At 34.2% G+C, this 22,343-nt stretch overlaps 1 protein-coding gene across 1 annotated transcript in view; it reads right to left on the bottom strand.

Moving 5' to 3' along the window:
- Positions 1-780: 780 nt before the first annotated feature.
- LOC149777902 (uncharacterized) overlaps positions 781-22,343 on the bottom strand; it is a 122,370-nt gene continuing 100,807 nt past the window's right edge. Inside the window, exon 16 of the mRNA XM_089938996.1 lies at positions 781-22,057. Within this exon, the coding sequence (XP_089795122.1) occupies positions 15,333-22,057 (6,725 nt within the window). The 3' untranslated portion in view covers positions 781-15,332. The remainder of the gene's footprint in view (positions 22,058-22,343) is intronic.

The raw sequence follows: 22,343 nt of genomic DNA, 5'->3' as shown, positions 1-22,343 counted from the left end.
GGCTTTGTTGATGCTGTCATTGTACCTTCAACCTATTATACGGTTCTAAAAATAGATTATTAATAAAATTTTAAAATGTCCAAAGGCTTCTCTCTCTGTCTCTCTCTTTGTCTCTTTCTGTCTGTCTGTCTGTCTCTCTGCTGACCATAGTATCAAAATAAGGGCGAATATAAATCCATGTAAAGACGAGAATAGAAAATTTTTGCTTGTGAATTAACACAATGTCTATAAACCCATGAAGGATGTTACGTACTGCTTGTTTTTGAATTTCGATCGATCGATCGAGAGAATTTTATGTAGTAGTTTTACTTAAGGCAGAATAATGTCTTACATCAACTTTAAATATATTAAAATGTTTTAATTACCTATTGTTAATGCATGATGAGCATTCATTATTCAAGAATATATGTTTGTAGTGCCCTACTTTCTTCATAAAAACCATCTTTCATCTATAAATCATATGTGTGACTTATATTGATTTAATCAACAGGATTTACTTTTCAAGTTATGAATGATAACAATACTTTCAGTTATTACTTTGCATCTGATATTTTTTGACATTATCTGCCTGTGTGAAAATAGCCATTTCTGTCGATAATTTATGGAATGTATATTCTTTTAAAACTATACATTTTAGTTACAATTTTGTCAGGATTTGTGTGTCTTTGTTACGCTTTGTCAAACATCGACACTTGTTGAGCTTACCAGCGTGTGTTTGATAACTCTCTATGACGTACTTAAAGATACGTAAGAAGAAAAAAGTGAAGACAACAAGCTTAGTAAAATTTAACAAATAATTTATTTCCATAGAAAAACAAGGTAAAAATGAGAAAAAGAACTCATAAAATACAAAACATTTAAAATATAATTTTGTTTGACTTCTTTATTATCCAGATTAATTAATCTTCCAATTCGCGGTTTATTTATGGGGTGCTTGTATAACCCTAGTTTTTCGGTTTGGTTTATTTATTCATCAATGTGATATTGCAACATAAATACACCTTCCTAATATGACTTTTTCTGGCTTTGTGTACCTTCGTTATGTTGTGTCAAATATGGACAAAAGTAGAGATAAAAATGTATAACTCGTTATAACACAAATTGGAAAATTGCATTTCCTGTCCATAATCAGTCAAAAGAACAAATAATAAAATAATAACAAGCATTTCAATTACGATTGTGTCGAGACTTTATCAATCGTTAATCATTGTTCGAATTTGAACTCTGTCGCCCAGTTTTCGGTAATTATTTTGGTATAATTATATTGAAAACTAGTCTTTCGGTTTCGTTAATTTATTCATCAATATAATTAACAATATCAATATACTTTTTAATTTGACTCTGCATGGCTTTGTGAGGATTTGTGTGGCTTTGTCAGGCTTAGCAGTATTTAGTAGGACCGTTTTCCTTTAACACAAATGGCGTTAAAGTTATTGAGCAAAAGGTAAAGGATGATGGAAAAGTTAAAATATGGCATCATATTCTTGCCCATGAATTGACACGCTGATGTTGTATATGACACCTTCTGATGAAAATTTATACCAAATTGCATCATTAAATCTGAAAGACGTAAAAGTTATGAGACAGAAAGGAAACGTGACATTGAAAAAATGAAATATTAAGCTATGACTTTAACCCAGTCTTCGAAATTAGCGCCAGTATGAAACCCGAGGCGAGTGTCTTTTTACTTTGGCAAGAGAAATTCAGTTCACAGGTTCGCTGGTGCAGGGAATATTCAAATAAATAAGTTTTGAAAAATGCAAAGAAATGAGAAATAAGAAATATTGTATTATTTGCATTATGATGAAAATCAGTTTTTTGAAAACTGCCTTAATTGGTGTAATAACGTCTAGAGTAAATTTTAACAAAATCAATATTATGCATTTACTTTAAGTGTTAGCTTTGTTATTGCATTGTGGTTTAAATACCATCATGTATAGAGAACACCTTCTGGTCAATGGACACATGTGGGCTGAAGAACTGATGAAAATTCAGCCATAGCGTAACTGTAAGAGGGACGATTTCTAAGACAGAGGCTAGTAACAAAGAAGCTGTAGAAATATAGCTAAATTTTTCGATGACCTTTTGACATTTTATATAATTTTCTTACGAATATTTTCATATAAATTTTCAATGCTTAAAGTCTGTAAGCTTGTCTAATTTGGTTTCTTATAGCGTGAAATCTCTAAGTCAACAGAACTATAATTAAGTTGTCAAGTCAGGCAATAGAAGTTATAAAAGCGATGAAGATATTGACCATGGAACGATGCCAAAAAAACTTGTCACTTTTATGATATTTTCTTTTATGTTGGAATAAATAAGAACAAATTCAATGATTTTCTCATTTTCAAGACAACATATATTTGGTTAATGTAAGTCTAAGATTATTACAAGAAAATACTACGGCAAGCTTAATATTTTTATGTTCTGTGGGCCAATGAAATTTAGTTTGGGTCAGTGCATTTTGGAAGTATGCTGGCTCAGTTGGTCAGTGGCTTGAAAACTTAATAGCGAAGACTAATGGCCTTCAGGATAGTACCACCAATGAGGCATTCTAATGATGTTTAAATATACCAAATTTCATCATAAATCAATTCTCGAAAATTGTAGGGAGAAAATGAAAGTGATGGAATGACAAAAACACAAATATGTCCACCACTTTCCAAGAATACTAGAGGGACAAACTCAGAGACACAAATCTAAGATCATCTCAATAATATGCGTTATTTTGTTCATTAACAAACTTCTCCAACATATAAGCCTAAATTCCAAAACTGAAGCTCAATGTCAATGCAGGATTATGTCAACAATATATGCCACTCATTATTGAACTCATCTGAGGTCTTTATAATGCTTCTGTTCTACGACTGGTCACAATCAGCCGTGTTTGCAATCTCGATTTAAGCCTGTATTCCAAGAGAGATAAAAATCAGATCAGAAATATAGTCTCATGCATTTTAACAATCTTAAACAATCAAATACAAAATCATCTCAGTATTATGTGTGGATCTTGATCATTATCACACTTTTCTCGAAGTATGATGACACAAACTAATATTCCAATTTCAATTAAAATCAGACCAGAAATCTGGCCGGATAATAGAGTATCAAACTCAAAATCTGAGTGACACAAATTTGACACCTGATCCGGTCAGTCTGGTTCTGCCACCTCATTGTGTCATGGGAAAGGTTCTTAGCTTCTTATTCTCCTATATAGCCAGTAATGTGCACCCCAAAAAATGTCTTACAAATGCGACTAAAATATCAGATGATATAAACTTATATTCCAAATTTAATTAAAAGCAGATTAGAAATATTGTCTTCAGGCTCAAGATGCAGGATAACATTAGTTATTATGTCTCTGATCCTGACGATCTAACTCATGTTCAAAAGTTTCATCAAAATCAGATCCGAAATATGGCCTCCAGAGTAAAACAAGCAATTGTTCATGAATATAGGATAGACGGACAGAAATACAGTACACTGTAAGGTTACTAAAGGTAACTTTATGGCCTTGTGAGCTAAAACAACTGAAATATTATTAATATTCAATATCAGTTACAATGAGATGTTTCATATTTACAATAAATGTTACACCTAAATAAATCATAATTTCTATAATACCATGCACTAAACATTTCATGCAAATCAGTGTAAATTTCACTGTGACAATACACAGAACAGTTCATTAAAATCAATTTTACTGTGACACTGCTATACACTAAACATTACCTGCAAATTAATGTTAATTTCACCATGACAATACACTGAAAATGTAACCCAAATCAATGTTAATTTCAATGTGACAATAAAACCTAAAGACAATATGAAAAACAAAAGGACATAGTAATAAAAAAAAATATTATACTAGTGCAACTAATAATAATAATAGTGCAAACAATTTATATTTGTATATGTACATGTTAACTTTAGTAAGCTGAAAAAAATAATAACAACGATCATATATATATATATATATATATACACACACACACACTCACAGGTGTTAATAACAGTCATGGGCTTGGAGTCCATTGGCAATCAGAATGCTGAATTTGGGTCATGGTTTATGGAGCTTAGGTAATTCAACAAGCTACTATATTTTCTAAGAATGTAACTATATAAATATTTAGTCCTACAGAAAATAAGAAAAAATAATAACTCATATAAACTATAACAGGAATTATTAAAGCTATCAGTTAAACATGCCCTAATGTAAATTACTCTCGATTAACATCAATGTTTGATTTGCCAAATCTGGAAGAGGAAAACCTCAACATCTTGCTTTCTGCAAACACAAACTATCTCACAAATCACAAGAGTCAATTTTAAAAAACCTACACTCAACTAACTGACGAGAATTTCCAGAATCCAAATATAATAACATTTCTTGCTTTCAACTGCTGAGTACTGAAAACATCTCTGGAATTCTTTTGAAACTTCAACATACCAAATCTAGTCATGACTGTTTTGTGTTGTTTTTTTTATAAAAAAATATCCAAAATAGGAATGGTTGATGGATGCATGATGCATGATAGAAACGGGGTTGTACCATTAAACTCACATAGGCTTACAGCTAAATGAGCACACAAAAAATGGGTTATATCAAACCACGATATCTATAAGGTATTACCAATAAGACTTAACAGAAAATAGCAAGCAGCAAAATACAGACTGGTTATGTGCTGTATGAACAATGGAACTCACATGTAACTCTTATCTGTCACAAGATGATGTGTACCATAGATTTTGCACTGGTTCTTTGCTTTATTTAGTGAACTATTTTAGTCAAAGAACCAAAAGTTCAGTAGTACACGTAGACTATTTCTTACTTAGCTACTACTATTACAACAACCACTGCTACTATTTCAATAAGAGTTCAAATGAAACTAACCTGAAATCAAGAATCAGGAAGCAGCATTCAATCAATTTGTTACAGTGTGTATATATATATATATATATATATATATATATATATATATATATATATATATATATATATATATATATATATAAATAAAATTAATTTTATGGTTCACAAAAACTCTGTATCTCATAGGTTTTAAAAACAAACATAGACTGACTGCCAATTGTGTTATAAATGCATCAATGCATCAGCATTATGCCTTTGAACTCATTAGTGTTATTCCTAAGAACATGGACACCTTGGCTATTTGTAGGTCAAACAGACTTGGTATGTCCATTACTGGTGGAACTCATCAATGTTATGCCTAAATACATAGACACTTTGGCTTACATACTTGCAATGTGTATTGCTGTCTGAACTCATCAGTGTAAAGCCCAAGAACATGGACACTTTGGCTTACATACTTGCTATGTCTATTACTGTCTGAACTTACACCTACGAACAAAGACACTTTGGCTCAGTGTAGGTCAAACAGACTTGCCATGTCTTTTGCTCTCTGAACTCATCATTGGTATATTAGTTCAAATAGACTTGCCATTTGTCATCAGCAAACTTCATGAACATCTGTATGCAGGAAAACAAATTGTTAAAAGCATGTACATCTACATGTATGTGTGGCATAACAGAAAGACTGCTTTGAAAGTATATTTTGAAAGAAGTAACATATTAGAACACTATGTGAAAACACACATAAACAACATGAATGTGTGTGGATAACTTGAAAAATAAATGCATCAACAAACTGGTCAATCAAGTCTTGAATGTGATAAATTACCTTAGTGTAATTGCTACCATATCACAGTAACAATAACTGTAAAATATACAGGAACAATGATGATATAGACTGATAATTACAAAGACAAAACAACGAATAATTGTATCTGAAAAACATGTAAGCCTCCTCTACTGTAATGTTAATAAAAAGTGACAAGAATCGGTAAAAGGCGGCAACAATGCAAATTTCACGAGACAACTAATACATCACATACAAATGCATGCTTTTGTTACATCGGCTAAGATGCAAAAAAATGTTTCAATATGTCTGATACTAGAATATTAATTAGTGACTTACCACTGGAAACATACTTTGCCATTTTAATCCAATTCAAGTGATACTAGTTTTTTAATATGCATAAAAATGTTTCAGCATCGTAAAATTGGTAATGGTATTAGTGTTATTAATAAATCAAATTGTATTTTATAAAATCTTTTCAATGATATTAAAAATAATAATTTCTTATATTATGCTTTTAAACTCGTGTAAAATAGGATACCCTCTCTGTACAATCATATCTAAGCATCCTGAACTGTTGATAAAGTACAATTATTCTGATATAATAATAATAATACTTTGACTTCCAGGCAATGGTGTTAAAATTTTAATCATTTTAATCGTTGTAAAGGAAAGTAATTATAGACAAACTTGTCCCCTATGGCCATCAGTGGGAAGTGAGGAGATTGGCTTCTGCAGACAGGTGGTTGCTTAATATTGAGTTTATTCTTTTAATAACATGGTCTACATTACTTTCAAAAACTTACTGTTAAAGACTGGTGATTGCTTAATATAGGGCACCATTAAGGAAAAAGCAGTTGTATTGCTTTTTCAATATAAAAACAATATTTTAGGTCATAAGTCAATGAATATATAACCGTCCAATCAATTTCATTTATTTATTTAAGTTAAACAACACACTTACAAAAGCAAAACAAAACAAAACCAAAAAGGCAGTGAGAAACTTAGACAGGTATCCATTAATCAAGTGTCTCAATTAACTACATAATATATCAGCCCCAGATGATATATGCATTATATTTAAATTCCATATAAACATTTTAATGAAAGACAGTCATTAAGTGGCAGAGATTTAAGGTAACATGTATATGTCTAGACGTTTTCAGCAACAGAACATCCTTGATCATAGAGAAATCATTTACTTTATCACAGGTTCTTTGATATATGTACTTGTATATTAAAAAGGCTTTGAAATTAATAATATACACATTATTTTGCGCCTCACAAATCAAAAGCCACATATGGACTCAATAGTTTTCACAATGATAAAAACTGATGTACAAGTTTTGCTACCCTTGGTGTTTTGTGATTCTGACAAAGAATTACTGATACTGGCCTACCTTGGAAAATTTGCTAAAAGATTACAATGTGTAATTGCAAGCACTTATATAAATAAAGTTATCAGAAGTTGTTGTTTAGGTTTAACATCATTTTTCTGTGCAAGATAGGCTATACAAGGTGGCAAGTATAACTGGCGGAGGAAGAATCCTTATAGACATGACAAGTACAAGAGTACAATGTGTGATTTCATACACTTGCATAATTAGTTATCATAAGCACATGAATTTTTACACCATGAGTACCAGAGTACAATGTACAATTTCATACATTCATAAATACAAGTATTATAAGCACATCAATATTGACAAAAGGAGTGCATGAACAGAATGTGTAATTTCATACATGTATTACACAATTTCCAGTTATCACAAGCACATCAATAATGATATAATATAAGAAAGGAAAATGATATGCATACAGAAACTCATCACAAAATTAAATATATACTAAGTACAATATTAAATACTTACTAAGCGTACATTTTTACTAGCAGTATCATTATATATCAGCACTATACTGCACAAATACATGACACATAGGCCAATATTCCTATTCTGAAAGAACAAAACATAACCAATTTAAGGGCTTGTTTTTAATGGATAAAAACCATTGTTGAATAAGACCCTAATGTCAGCCAAGATAAGATATGACCAACTAAACATACTTCTGAAAAAAAAGAATAATGGTTCAATGATTTATAAAATAAACCTTAGCCTTCTTTTGAAATAGCAATATAGAATCATACTGATTGATAAACTTAGTGTACATTTGGAGAGATGCAACTAAAATTAAAATTATATAAACAAAGAACAAGATACAAGAGGCAAAGCAGGGCTGATACTGCTAAACTGGCTTACAAAATGTAACAGCTGAATTCAACAAAATAAGAATTTCTACTTTACAAACACATTACGATTGAAATAGCTAAGATGAAACATATCATAATGCTATCATGAGAGTGACGCTTTTTGTCATGGACATTTTGAATCCAACACATTTATCCTGGGATATAAGCAGTAAGTTTATTCAAATATGTTATGTATACTTCTCACACCTGTTAGGCCAAACCAAAATTCTTGTACTTGTATATGATGCTGGGGAAGGTCCCAACTGCCAATTTCGCAATTTCAGTTTTAATTATTTTCTTTGATCTCTAAATATTGCAATCAATGACAAAAGTATTTTGCATGGAAAAGTAAGACACTCTTTAATTTTTGTATGATTTAGTCACTTAAGAACTTTAACAAAGCAATAACTACTCTTGATTAGAGAGAAGCTTGCCATTCATTTAGAGTGGAAATCATGCGTCTTGATAGCTTATCACAGAGGCAAAGTGCGCAACAGAGAAAATGATACAGATGGCTATTGTTATGCACCTTTAAGGATGCATTACTGATATTTACATGCTTCCCATTGAATTCCTTTTGGAAATAAGGCCAGATGTAGGTCCTCGTGTGGTTATAGGGGTTTAGTTATTGCACCAGAGCAACAAAATCCTTTAATGTAAACTATATGTTATCATTTGATACAGTTTGCATATATTTAGATTGGCAATGCTCAATTGACTGACTGACCCTGTAACAACATGGACAAAACTTGTACAAAGCATATTTAAGGTAAGAATTCCAGTGACATGCAGTACTGTTAATAAACATCTTCTGCCTCATTAACATTCAATTGCCAAATTATGTTCTGCTTGCAAAAATGATGAAACATGTCTTCCAAAAACATAAATATAATATTAATAATTTCTAACAGTGTACTTCAATTCCTATCAGCAAATTATAGCGGATGCAGTGAAAGGGACAAAAATCATGGACAAATTGATACAGCTCAAAACTGAACAATTAGAAATCTTAATAAACTGATTGCCTTTGATGTACAAAAAGTACAGTCTGACTTTACATAAGCCAAAGTCTTTTCTAGTTTGGTACTTTAGGAGAGAAAGGCCCCTCTGTTATACCCCCAAACCCAGTTTTGTATCAAAAGAAGCACTTTTTCTGGGCCTATCCATGCTAATGATTGTTGTTTACAACTCAAGAAAATTGGAAAAGGAAAGGCTTTACAAACTAAATTTACAAAGAAAATTCAGTGCCTATATACCCACTTGTTTGTTCCACATCCCCTTTTAGAGAAAATAGAGACAAAATAACACAACAGGGATTTTCGATTTAAATGTACCTTAGGGAAGACACCTTCTATTATAAGAGATTGGGTCTAAAGATAACTTCTGTTCATTTGCTTCTTTAAAGTTTGTTCTTCTCAAATGCTGAAAACTGAAAATAAAACATCAGCAACAAACGAAAATGTTGGGTGTCCCCTTCCTCCACTTGGGTAGCTGATAATCCAACGGTCTTATGTTTGGTACCAGCCCAGGCCAGACTCAAGTCCCATTTCCTCTGCATGATGTAGCCAATAATGGGAGCAAAGCTAATTTTAATTATGTAATACTTACCCGTTGATATTATTAAGCTTTCTCTTTCGTAATGAAAATTACCACATTTCTAGATCTGATTCAGTAATATATAATTTGTCACTTCTATTAAGCTTAACTTTTCAGTAGGGGGATGGATGATGGATTATGAGAGATTAAAAGTAAAAATTACTCACCTTCTAGCCCTGACACAGAGATGCTTTTTCAAGTCAGTGTCATAACAACTGGACCCAGAGACAAAATGCATTAGATGTAGTTTGATAATAACTGAAGGTAAAATGAGAAGGTTCCATAATGGCCACAATACAGAATTCATAAAGTATCCTAATAGACATCATTTCATAGTCTTTATCCTCCTGAAGGCGAGATTTCTCTCACTGAAAAAAGATATTTTAATGCTTACCATAAATTCCTCTAAGGGGAAAATAAACTTAGTCCTACCTTCCTTCTACATTAGCAACTACCAAAAAGAACTTCAGTGCCCTATCTTAAACAACCGATTAAGTTGTTAATTTTTCAAAGATATTGTCTTACGTAACCAGAAAGAGAATCCTAATTCCAATTGAATCATCAATCAATAAAACATGCAATTTGTCTCCTCTGCACTGACAATGCAGTCAAAATAATAATGGTTTCAAGTGTTCTGGACCTATTTTCCACAAGGATATTTCCTGTCCTGGAATGGGATGAACTCGGAGTATAATCTATTTTTACTTTGACCCAAGAAGAAGGTTCCAGACTTGCATGCAGACAGAAGATATCCCAGTACCTCCTTGTCATCTGATGTGTGCAGCGATCTATTTGATGTCTACAGAGACAAAAAGGCATGCCCCTTGACATGACTTAGCACTGTCAGAGAAATGAAAACGGTCCAAATTGTAAGGAATCCAACTGTCATGGAGAAGTGCTCTTGATAAGCCCATCCCCTCAATAAATCTGACACTTTGGATGTGAATTGGATTCAGGGTCATGCATAGTAACTTCCATCAAAATCTTGTCTTGTCTGCAATGTTCTCAACAACTGCAGTGTTTCGTATATCATTGCAGGGGGAGGAAGAGCATAAACTGGCCCAGATATATAGTATGAACCTCAGTATCCTGCCCCTTTTGGGAGCCATAAATAACCTTAAGTAGAATGCTGGCAACTTCATGTTTGAACCCTTATGAAAATGGATGTGCACTTAGCTTGATACCTTTGACTGCAGGAAGAGGATCGGTGTCTTAGAAAGATGATGGTGTTCTGTGAATAGCAGATGTAAATATGTTTGTTGGCCAGGCCTCTGAAGATAGCCAAAGGAGCACATACATGTATTAAAGGATGGTGCACAGCAGCAGAAGTTAGGCATCCCTAATTTGCCCCCCTACCACCACCACTCCTGGGAAGGGAAAAGAAAATGTAATCTTCATCACCTTGCCCATGTATCCTTTTTCTCCAGCTTGTGTAGGGTTGATGTGGAGTGGGCTTATAGGAGAATTGGCTAATTTGATGCTGTATTTGCAGAAACTTCTTTGGAAATTGATCTTCCCAATGGTTTGATCAGACTGGGGTTTGTTTACTGGCTGTTTTCGACTGGTACTGAAAACCCCCGAGATGCAATAGCAGGAATGAGACTGCCAAATTAAAGTCTCAGATTCCAGGAACGCAGCCCAAGAAGGTGCATCTTGTTATTCAAATACACACAAATATTTTCAAATATATTACACTGGTGTATTTAAAAAATAATTAAGTTTTATTTTTGTGAAATATTATAAATAATATGTTACTCTCAGTACTCTATTGATGATGTGACACAGGGTGTAGTTGGCAAACAGAATCTGTTTTAAACCTATAGTTAAATCTGTGTTAACTCATTTCACCATTTTTCTGCATGTTAATATTATATTTTTCGTGTTTATTAGCATCTTTTCCATTTCAAGTTAGCATTTGAGTTTGTTATGTGTATATAAAATATCATGAACAACTATTTAACCATGGTTTTAAAGAGTATTTAGTACTATAATTACAGTCGACAGTTACAACATTAAATGAGAATGTGTGGTTGATGTTTTCATGTGTTTATAATTGTTCTTTTTAGTAAAATAAAGAAGAGTTCAATGTTGATTATATATATATATATATATATATATATATATATATATATATATATATATATATATATATATATACTACTTTAAAACAAAAAGTCAAAACTCTTTACCTAAAACAAAATTCCCTTAAAATTTAAAATTTCTTAATTGTACACTTAAGTAATAAAATGTTTAAAAGTCAGTTTTAGGCACTGTTTTTCTTGTCCAAAATATTTTCTCTGGTTTATTGTCTTTTTGTTGGTCTAGATGAGTGCATAAGTACAAAATAGTTGTTAAAGATTTATGAAATTCGAATATTGCCAGAGTAGTATAATGCCCTTCTCCCATCAATAAATTGTAGGTTAATAATATCATATAATTTTCCCATCAACACAAGGTTAGTGTATAGGGTAAGCTGGGAAGCAGGGACACGGATGTTCTATGACACTGCATGGGGAGTGAATGAACTGTCCCTATTGGCATTGTATCTTAACTATAATAACTTTTCTCGTCCCTCCTAGGTCTCTTAGAAGAAGAGGGAGTATCCCTCTACTTATGTGATAACTTCTAAGAATTGTGTGGTTATCTTTGAACCTCAGGATTTGCACTTGCAAAGGGTCATTTAGAAGACATCCAAGCTGGTACAGGAAGATTTCTCACTTACAAGGGAAACTGCACATCCCAAAAGGGTCAAAATATGGAAAGAAGAGGCATGGGTTGAATCTCCTTTCAATGATAGTGTGAATAAATGCAGATTATATCCCGGTAGTTGGGTACTTTGGTAATGTGGAAGCAGGAGAAGTTCAATCTGATCCCTGACCCAATACCTAGATCTGGCATGTGTTACTGATGCCCTACAACTTGTATCATTACTGGTATCTAGGACCATTCAATGACCGACCACCTAAATTCAATGGTGATCTAGATCGAAAAGAAAGAATATTCCCCAGAACTAGAAAAGACAAAACGATGCATTATCCTCATGAGGCTGTGAGAACTGCTCTTCACCTGACCTCAGGTATCTAGCGAATATTGACCCTCACTTGAAGGGGGTATATAGGGTTTAGTTCTGTGCCCAACAGCAGTAAGACTGCTTGTTGTTTGGAAGGTGCTTCCTCAATCCTATAGTTGGGGGATTTGCAGCTGATTTTAATAGTCTTATAGCCCTTAATTATAGATTCTGCCCTCTTCTAACAAGACACTATCTTATCGGGGATGCTACTGCTCCTCCTTCATTCTATTCAAGCATGAGAAATAGCTGTTACCTCCTTAAGGGTATATAGCAGTTACCTCCTGGATGATGCTGTCTTCCCCTCTGTTACATATATCTATACTGCATGTTTTCTGTGATTGAAAATTTTAAAACCTACCTGATTCTTGCCATGATTTAAGAAGTAAACAAGACATTTACTTTTATTTGAGTTGAAGACATTCCTGTTTTATGATCAGTCTTTGGAATCCTTTATAGCTCTGATCTAATCTGAGAAGAATTGTTTATTTAAATTATTCACTGTAATTACAAACTGGGATTACTAAGGACTCATTCAAAATACATTCAGTGTGGCACATCAAGATATTCAAGACTTCTAGAAGTCATTTGGAACATTCTAAACTTTGAACTTGTGATAGGACACTTAGGATTATTTTAAACTTAATTCAGAATACTGTGTTTCTTAAATTTTCACTTTGTAACCTAGAGAAATAAATTATTTGTTTATTTTACTACACGAGATGGTTTTGCTTCTTTCTGATACATATTTTAAGACCATAGATTCACAACATCAGACATTATTTGGATACGCAACGTCGACTCCAGTTATAGTATGTATGCTCAAAACATCTAAATCTTCGTAAATGAAGAATAACATTCTCCCGGTCTTCCATTTATTATGATATGTGGCTTGTCGCATGAAACATACTAAATAAATTATCACTGGACTATCAAGCAATGTGTTTGATAAATATGGAAACAAAGATAACCTTTTGCAAAATAGATATATGAATATAAAGTCCTGATAGAGCGCAAAGTTCAATGTATTTTTGTCTTCAATCAAGTTTCAATGTGTGACTTAAGATGTTATCCAAAAAATGAATGAGGACATACACTGGCATATGGGCCCCAATGATGGGTAGTCAGACTGGTTTGATGCACATATTCTAGGAATTTCTAAAACAGGAAGATGGTATATTTAGCACAGAAAAAGCTTCTTCATTGTGGAAAAAATAATATTTGTGAAAGGTACGTAATTACTGATATTAAAAGGCTGTTGATAAACAACAAACAAACCAAACCAGCCATCCCAAGCAGATTTAATTTAAAGATAAAAGAAATGCAGCTAGAAATGCTGTATTTTACAATTATGTTATTCACTGGGTATTATATGTATAAATTTTGTATTACAAAATTTAACAAAGATGACGACGTTAATATAGACATGTTCAAATGATGTTCTATAATTCCATGATTTTATTGAATATGATTAAATGTACCAGTTTCATTTAATAGACAGCAAAAGTTTTGTTCATGTACAATACACATGAACCATTTATGAATCTGTTAACTCTTTGTGATGTGCTGGCATTTCAAGCTATCATTAGCAGTTCAATTCCTAAAACCCATTCAATAACTTATCCAATAATTTAAAATACACAGTACAAAAATATGACTTAATTTGCTCTTTGCATGGATTTGTAAATCACCTGTTTAGGAGATGATGCGAGGATTTTATGAAAAGGGGGAAGCTGCCCTCCTCTAATTCAGTTTCACCATCTTAAATCAGTGCTTTGATGACTGCTATGCCAGATTTCTTACCAGTTACATCATACTGTATTAGGGTTTTACGCCCATCACTATCACAGTCTGCTTGTTGAGATTGAGGTATTTTGATCACATGAATATTAACACTTTTTAATTTCCTCTTATATTCATATTTACTGAATTTATCTTAATCCTTTGAGAGCTGGATAGTTTTGTAGCACATTATCCCCCAGTGCTGAATTGTTTGAGAAAAGAAACGAAAATTGTGGACTATTTTAAAATGCCTGTATTTTAATTAAGCTTGATATTCTGTCTTTTCTACAACATTTTTAATTTCAAAACATCATTCACTGAATAGAGGCTGACAAGCATGCCATCTGTTTGTCTATCCTGCAAGTACATCAGACATGCATTCAACATCAATTTAAGTTCAAAAATGGTATATCCAGTGACAATTTTCCTGCTCAGATGATAAACTTCAAAACTTTAAAAAACAATGTCATCATCGCTATCACCAGCCGTTATCTGTCAAATGATCTTGTCATCTAAAGATGAACTATGTTGGGAATCAACCATTATTATTAGAAACATGTATTTTAAAAATGATCATGTGAAAATGCCCTTAATGAGTGTGAGGTTAAAACTATGACAAAATGATTGTTCCAGGGCCCAATGTGACAATCAAATTTAAGTTAGCAACCAGTTATCTCAAGGACCTACCTGAACATAAACACATGTCATGACAATAATTTATTTTAATAACAATTTTATACAGTGCCAAGGAAATTTTTATATGGGAATATTTTGTGCATCACTGCTCTCTAAGTGTCTGAAAATGTACAAATTTTGTGCAATTTGCATACTTGCACACCCTCACAGCTTATCTTCTTCTTAATATATATATATATTTCTGAGAGACAAATACTATGTTTTATTAAAAGCTCACAAATACTCTAGGAAGCTAATTTTTCTGCATGCTCAGATAATGAATCCACAAAAAGATGCAAAGGTTCTACATTTTTAGTGAGACTCCCTCCTGAAACAGCAGATCACATACATCATTGTTATGTCGATAATAAGCATATTTTAATGCCTTAGAAGCATCCTCACTCTTTGGATCCCAACTGTCAGTGCATTTCAACTCCTGTATTGCTTTCTTAACAGACTGAAAGGATGCTTCAAATCCAGATACAACACCAGGAAGATTCTTCATTGTTAGTGAGACTCCCTCCTGAACCAGTAGATCACACACATCATTCTTCTGTCGATTATAAGCATTTTCTAATGCTTTTGATGCATCATCACACTTTGGATTCCAATTGTCACTGTCTTTCAAATGCTGTATTGCTTTCTTAACAGACTGAACTGATGCCTGAAATTCACATAAACCAGGAAGATTCTTCATTGTCAGTGTTATTCCCTCCTGAATCAGAATGTCACATACATCATTTGTCTGTTTACTATAAGCAAACTGTAATGCTCTAGAAGCATATGCACACTTTGGATTCCAATTTGCAGTGTCTTTCAACTGTTGCACTGCTGCTTTCACATACTCAAGTGGTCTTAATATCACATCAGGAAGATTCTTCATTGTTAGTGAGACTCCCTCCTGGACCAGTAGATCACACACATCATACTTCTGTCTATTAAAAGCATTATCTAAAGCTTCAGATGCATCATCACACTTTGGATCCCAACTGTCACTGTCTTTCAACTGTTGTATTGCTTTCTTAATAAAATGAATTGATGCTTTAAATTCACATAACTGAGAAAGATTCTCCATTGTTAGTGATACTCCCTCCCGAATAAGTATGTTACACAACTTGTAGTCCTCTCTACTAAATGCATCTTGCAATGCTCTAGATGCAAAAGCACATTCTGGATCCCAATTGTCAGTGTCCTTCAACTGTTGGACTGCTGTTTTGACATAATCAAGTGGTCTCAATATCACATCGTGAAGATTCTTCATTGTCAGTGAGACTCCCTCCTGGACCAGAAGATCGCACACATCATACTTCTGTTGATTATAAGCATTTTCTAATGCCTTAGAGGCATCATCACCCTCTGGATCCCAAGTGTCACTGTCTTTCAGCTGCTGTATTGCTTTCTTAACAAACTGAAATGATGCATTAAATTCACATAAACCGGGAAGATTTTTCATCGCCAGTGAGACTCCCTCATGAATAAGCAAGTCACACAACTCATAATCCTGTCTACTAAATGCATACTGTAATGCTCTAGATGCATAAGCACACTTGGGATCCCAACTGGTACTGTCTTTCAACTGTTGTACTGCACTTTTCACATCATCAAGTGGCCTTAATATCACATCATGGAAATTCTTCATTGTTAGCGAGACTCCCTCCTGGACCAGTAGATCACACACATCATATTTCTCTTGGTAATATGCATTTTCTAATGCTTTTAATGCAACATCACACTCTGGATCCCAATTGTCAGTGTCTTTCAAATGCTGAATTGCTTTCTTTATAAAGTGAAAAGATTCTTCGAATTCACATAAACCAGGAAGATTCTCCATTGACAGTGAGACTCCCTCTTGAATCAGTAGGTCACAAACATCATATTTCTGTCTACTAAATGCATATTGTAATGCTCTAGATGCATAAGCACATTTTGGATCCCAATCATCAGTCTCTTTCAACTGCTGCACCACTGTCGTCACATAATGAAGTGGTCTCAATATCACACCACGAAGATTCTTCATTGTTAGTGAGACTCCCTCCTGGACAAGTAGATCACACACATCATACTTCTGTCGATAATATGCATTTTCTAATACCTCAGATGCTTCATCACACTTTGGATCCCAACTATCAGTGTCTTTCAACTGCTGTAAAGCTTTCTTGACCGACTGAAACGATGCTTCAGATCCAAATATAACTCCAGGAAGATTCTTTATTGTTAGTGAAACTCCCTCCTGTACCAGGAGATCACACACATCATACATCTGTCGATTATAAGCATTTTCTAATGCTTTAGATGCATCATCACATTCTGGATCCCAACTGACACTGTGTTTCAAATGTTGTATTGCTTTATTAACAGACTGAACTGACACTTGAGATTCACATATACCAGCAAGATTCTTCATTGTTAGTGAGACTACTTCTTGAACCAAAAAATCACACACATCATACTTTTGATTACTATAAGCATACTGTAATGCAATAGAAGCATAAGCACACTTTGGATCCCAATTTGCAGTATCTTTCAATTGCTGCACTGCTTGTTTCACGTAATTAATTGGTCTTAAGATCACAGCAGGAAGATTCTTCATTGTTATTGAGATTCCTTCCTTAACCAGTAGATCACACACAACATAGTTCTGTCGACAATACGCATTTTCTAAAGCTTCTGATGCATCATCACATTCTGGATCCCAACTGTGACTCTCTTTCAAATGCTGTATTGCTCTCTTAACAAACTGATCAGATGACTGAAATTCACATAAACCAAGAAGATTTTTCATTCTTAGTGAGACACCCTCTTGAATCAGTAGATCACACATGTCATACTTCTGTTTACTGTACGCATATTGCAATGATCTAGATGCATCACCACACTTTGGATCCCAGTTGTCAGTCTCTTGCAGCTGCTGTACTGCTTTTTTAACAGAATGAAATGAGGCATCAAATCCAAATATAATATCAGGAAGATTCTTCATTGTTAGTGAGACTCCCTCCTGGACCAGAAGATCACACACATCAAACTTTTGTCGATTATAAGTATTTCTCAGTGCTTTAGAGGCATCGTCACACTTTGGATCCCAATTGCCACTGTCTTTCAAATGTTGTATTGCTCTCTTAATGGACTGAACTGATGCCTGAAATTCACATAAACCAGGAAGATTTTCCATTGTTAGGGAGACTCCCTCTTGAATCAGTAGATAACACACATCATACTTCTGTTTACTGTACGCATATTGTAATGCTCTAGATGCAAAGTCACATTTTGCATCCCAACTGTCAGTATCTTTCAAGTGTTGTACTGCACTTTTCACATCATTAAGTGGCCTTAATATCACACCATGAAGATTTTTCATTGTTAGTGAGACTCCCTCCTGGACCAGTAGATCACACACATCATATTTCTCTTGATAATATGCATTTTCTAACACTTTTGATGCATCATCACAACTTGGATCCCATTTTTTAGTTTCTATCAACTGCTGTATTGCTCTCTGTACAAACTGAAAAGAGTCTTCAAATTCACATAGCCGAGAAAGATTCTCCATTGTCAGTGACACTCCCTCCAGAATCAGTAAATCACACACATCATACTTTTGTTTACTATAAGCATATTGTAATGCTCTTGATGCATCAGCACATTCTGGATCCCAATTGGCAGTGTCTTTCAACTGCTGGATTGCTGTTTTCACATCATCAAGTGGTCGCAATATCACACGATGAAGATTCTTCATTGTTAGTGAGACTCCCTCCTGGACCAGTAGATCACAAACATAATAAATCCGCCGTTTATAAGCAATTTTTAATGCTTTAGATGCATAATCACACTTTGGATCCCAAATGTCAGTCTTTTTCAGCTGATGTAATGCGTCCATAACAGAACAAAGTGATTCTTCAAGTTCAAATATAATACCAGGAAGATTCTTCATTGTGAGTGAGCATTCTTCCTGAACCAGTAGATCACACACATCATACTGTTGTTGATTATAAGCATTTTCTAATGCTCTGGAGGCATCATCACATTCTGGATTCCAATTGTTGTTGTCTTTCAAATGCTGTATTGCTTTCTTAACAGAATGAACTGATGCTTGAAATTTACATAAACCAGGAAGATTCCTCATTGTTAGTGAGACACCCTCCTGAATCAACAGATCACACACATCATACTTCTGTCGATTATAAGCAGTTTCTAATGCTATAGATGGATAAGCATTCTTTGGATCCCAATTGGCAGTGTCTTTCAAAAGTTGAATTGCTTTCATAACAGACTCAAACGAAGATTTAAATCCATATGTAATGCCAGGAAGATTCTTCATTGTTAGTGAGACTCCCTCCTGTACCAGTAGATCACACACATCATAGTTCTGTTGACTAAAACCATTTTCTAATGCTTTTGATGCATCATCACATTTTGGATCCCAATTGCCATTGTCTTTAAAATGTTGTATTGCTTTCTTAACAGACTGAACTGATGCATGAAATTCACATAAACCAGGAAGATTTTTCATTCTTAGTGAGACTCCTTCCTGAATCAGTAAATTACAAACATCATAATTCTGTCGATTATAAGCATTTTCTAAAGCTTTTGATGCATCATCACACTTTGGATCCCAATTGTCACAGTCTTTCAAATGTTGTATTGCTTTCCTAACAGACTGAACTGATGCCTGAAATTCAGATAAACCAGGAAGATTCTTCGTTGTTAGCGAGACACCCTCCTGAATCAGTATATCACACAGATCATACTTATGTTGACTATAAGCGAATTCTAATGCTATAGATGCATCATCCGACTTTGGATCCCAGCTGTCAGTGGCTTTCAAATGCTGAATTGCTTTCTTAACAGATGCAAATGGTGCTTTTGATTCCCTTATAACAGCAGGAAGATTCTCCATTGTCAGTGAGACTTTAACTTCAATTAGCAGATCACATACATCATATTTATGTGTACTGTAAGCTATTTGTAATGCTAAAGATGCATCATAACAAGTGGAATCCCAGACACCAGTGTCCTTCAAAGTTTGTATTAAACTGGAAACAGCCTGCTGAGAACTATATTTTAACACATTAGGAAGCATGGCCATTAACACATTGACTCCATTTTGCACAAGATAAGATGCCATATCAAACTGCTCTTTACAGTAAGCTATATACAGTGCAGTGGAATATGGAGCTGGCATGGCTGTTCTTGAATAAACTGATGGTTGCAAGAAATCCTTGTGTGTCCAATATTTATGCAAATGGGGATTCCAGATATTATGACATTTCAGAAGTTCTGTCACCTTCATTAGAGCATTAATACCTCCTTGTCTTACAACATCTACTACATGCCTGCTATCCAGTGTGATCCCTTCTTTCAGGAAAAAATCTATGACATCCTGGTTTCCTGATATATAGGCTCTACATAATGCAACTTTTGTCTCATCGCATATTGGATCGAAAATCTTCCTCTTCATCAAGCTCTCAAGGACAATTTGAACTCTTTTGAGATCACCATGTCTGGAAGCATTACTAAGACTTATGTGTGTATAACATGCATTCATAGCAATTAGTTTATCTGTAATCTCAAAATGGTGGTAGTAAAGAGACAATTCCAGTAGCATTTGCTTTTCTTTACACTGCCAACATGCAGTGCTGTTATTCTTACATGTGCATGCCAAGAATTCCAGTAACTGACTGTACACAGATGTGACGACATCTACATCACTTAGCATTAGATGCTGCAAAAATGTGATACACTCTCCTTCTATTAGATCTTGGTGTATCTGGAACTCAAATTTGTCACTGAAAAAATCCCTGACCATATCACCGTCTTGCAACTCATTTTTGAGTTTCATCAAAAACTGATGCTGTTTGAGAGCTGAATGTTTCACAACACTCTTTACAAGTCCTTTCACTACATCATACACCATCCGCTCTGCCAAAATTGCATATAAAGACACAGGTATAAACATTTTCTGTAAAGTTTTGTCTTGGGTTTCTGCAGCGTAGGTTCTCTGATAAAAATACTCAGCATCACCATATTTCACTACTATCTCTGGACAACAATCCCAAAGGACCTGTCCCACAGCCTCACAGACTACATCATGAGAGAACAAGATGCAACGTTTTGCAACAAAAGACCCTAAACTGATTTCATGTGAAATGGACTTCACAACATACAACCCCAAAAAACTTTTATAAACATCCCTTAGTAATGTGACAGATACCTCCCTTTTTGAAATGTGGAGATATGAAGCCAACTCCATCAATAATTGTTTGCATGACTCCGGCATAGTGTCCAGTGATAAATGCTCTTCACATATCCCACCATTACAAAAAAGAAAAACCAGAGATAAAAATCTTGTAGGCTCCAACTCGGAGATATTATCAACAAATAATTTTTCTGGAGATTTGAAGAAGGCCGGTCCTTTATTAAATAAGTTACTATCCCCAGCAAATAGTGAACAGCATTGTGGAAAGTCAATCAAGTCACTAAAAGTAGCTATGCATTTTTCCATTTCATTTTCAGTCATAGTTCTTTTATGTCTCTGAAGCTCTCTATTTAAAATGCTCATCTTCTCTGAATTTTGTAGTTGTTCTGAAGAAAGTGTCAGAGACAAATCATCAGAAAAGAGTTTTATTGATTCTAAGTTGGTGTAAGCCTTTGACAGTATGTCGACTCTGGTGGTTATGATGACCTGTAACTTACCTGCAACAACATGCTCCTGTATGGTGGGTAGATAAACCATCCACTCCTGCAGACGAGCAAGGTCAAGGTCAAATTGTCCTAATATGTCTTCCAGTATGACAATATCTACCCAATCTGTGTCCACTCTCTTCCAATCATTTGGACTATAAATCACCACACGCCTATTGCTATAAATTTCATTATCTGCCAGATGAAGGGCCATAGTTGTCTTGCCTGCTCCTGGGTTTCCTATGATGATAACAGACCTTTTCCCTTCCAGCAATTTCTTAGCTACCTCTGCTTGTGTTGTTGGAATACACCCAAGCAGTCTAATTGTATCAAGCTTGTAGTCTGTCTGACCTGGAAGGGAAGAAATGCTTAAATAAAGAGACAACAAAGGATGTTTCATAAAAATAATTAAATGAATATACACCCCCAGCCCCTTAGCTATGTATATGGCTCAATATGGCCGATATCCACACATTATTTTATATGCTGTATTGAACTTCCCCCACCCAACTGATGTAATCCAAAGTCCATGTAAACCTGTCTTAAAAGAGCACTGCTATGAGATACCACCTGTTATGAGAGATTCTTAATGTACATTTTTATTTAATATATAGCGTTATGATCTGTCATGAGACCG

This window comes from Sinohyriopsis cumingii, chromosome 17 (assembly GCF_028554795.1).
Source record: "Sinohyriopsis cumingii isolate HCF-2022 chromosome 17, ASM2855479v2, whole genome shotgun sequence".
In the NCBI taxonomy this organism is placed as follows: Eukaryota; Metazoa; Mollusca; class Bivalvia; order Unionida; family Unionidae; genus Sinohyriopsis; species Sinohyriopsis cumingii.
The sequence above is the reverse complement of the archived record's forward strand: the minus strand, read 5'-3'. Positions and strand labels throughout refer to the sequence as shown.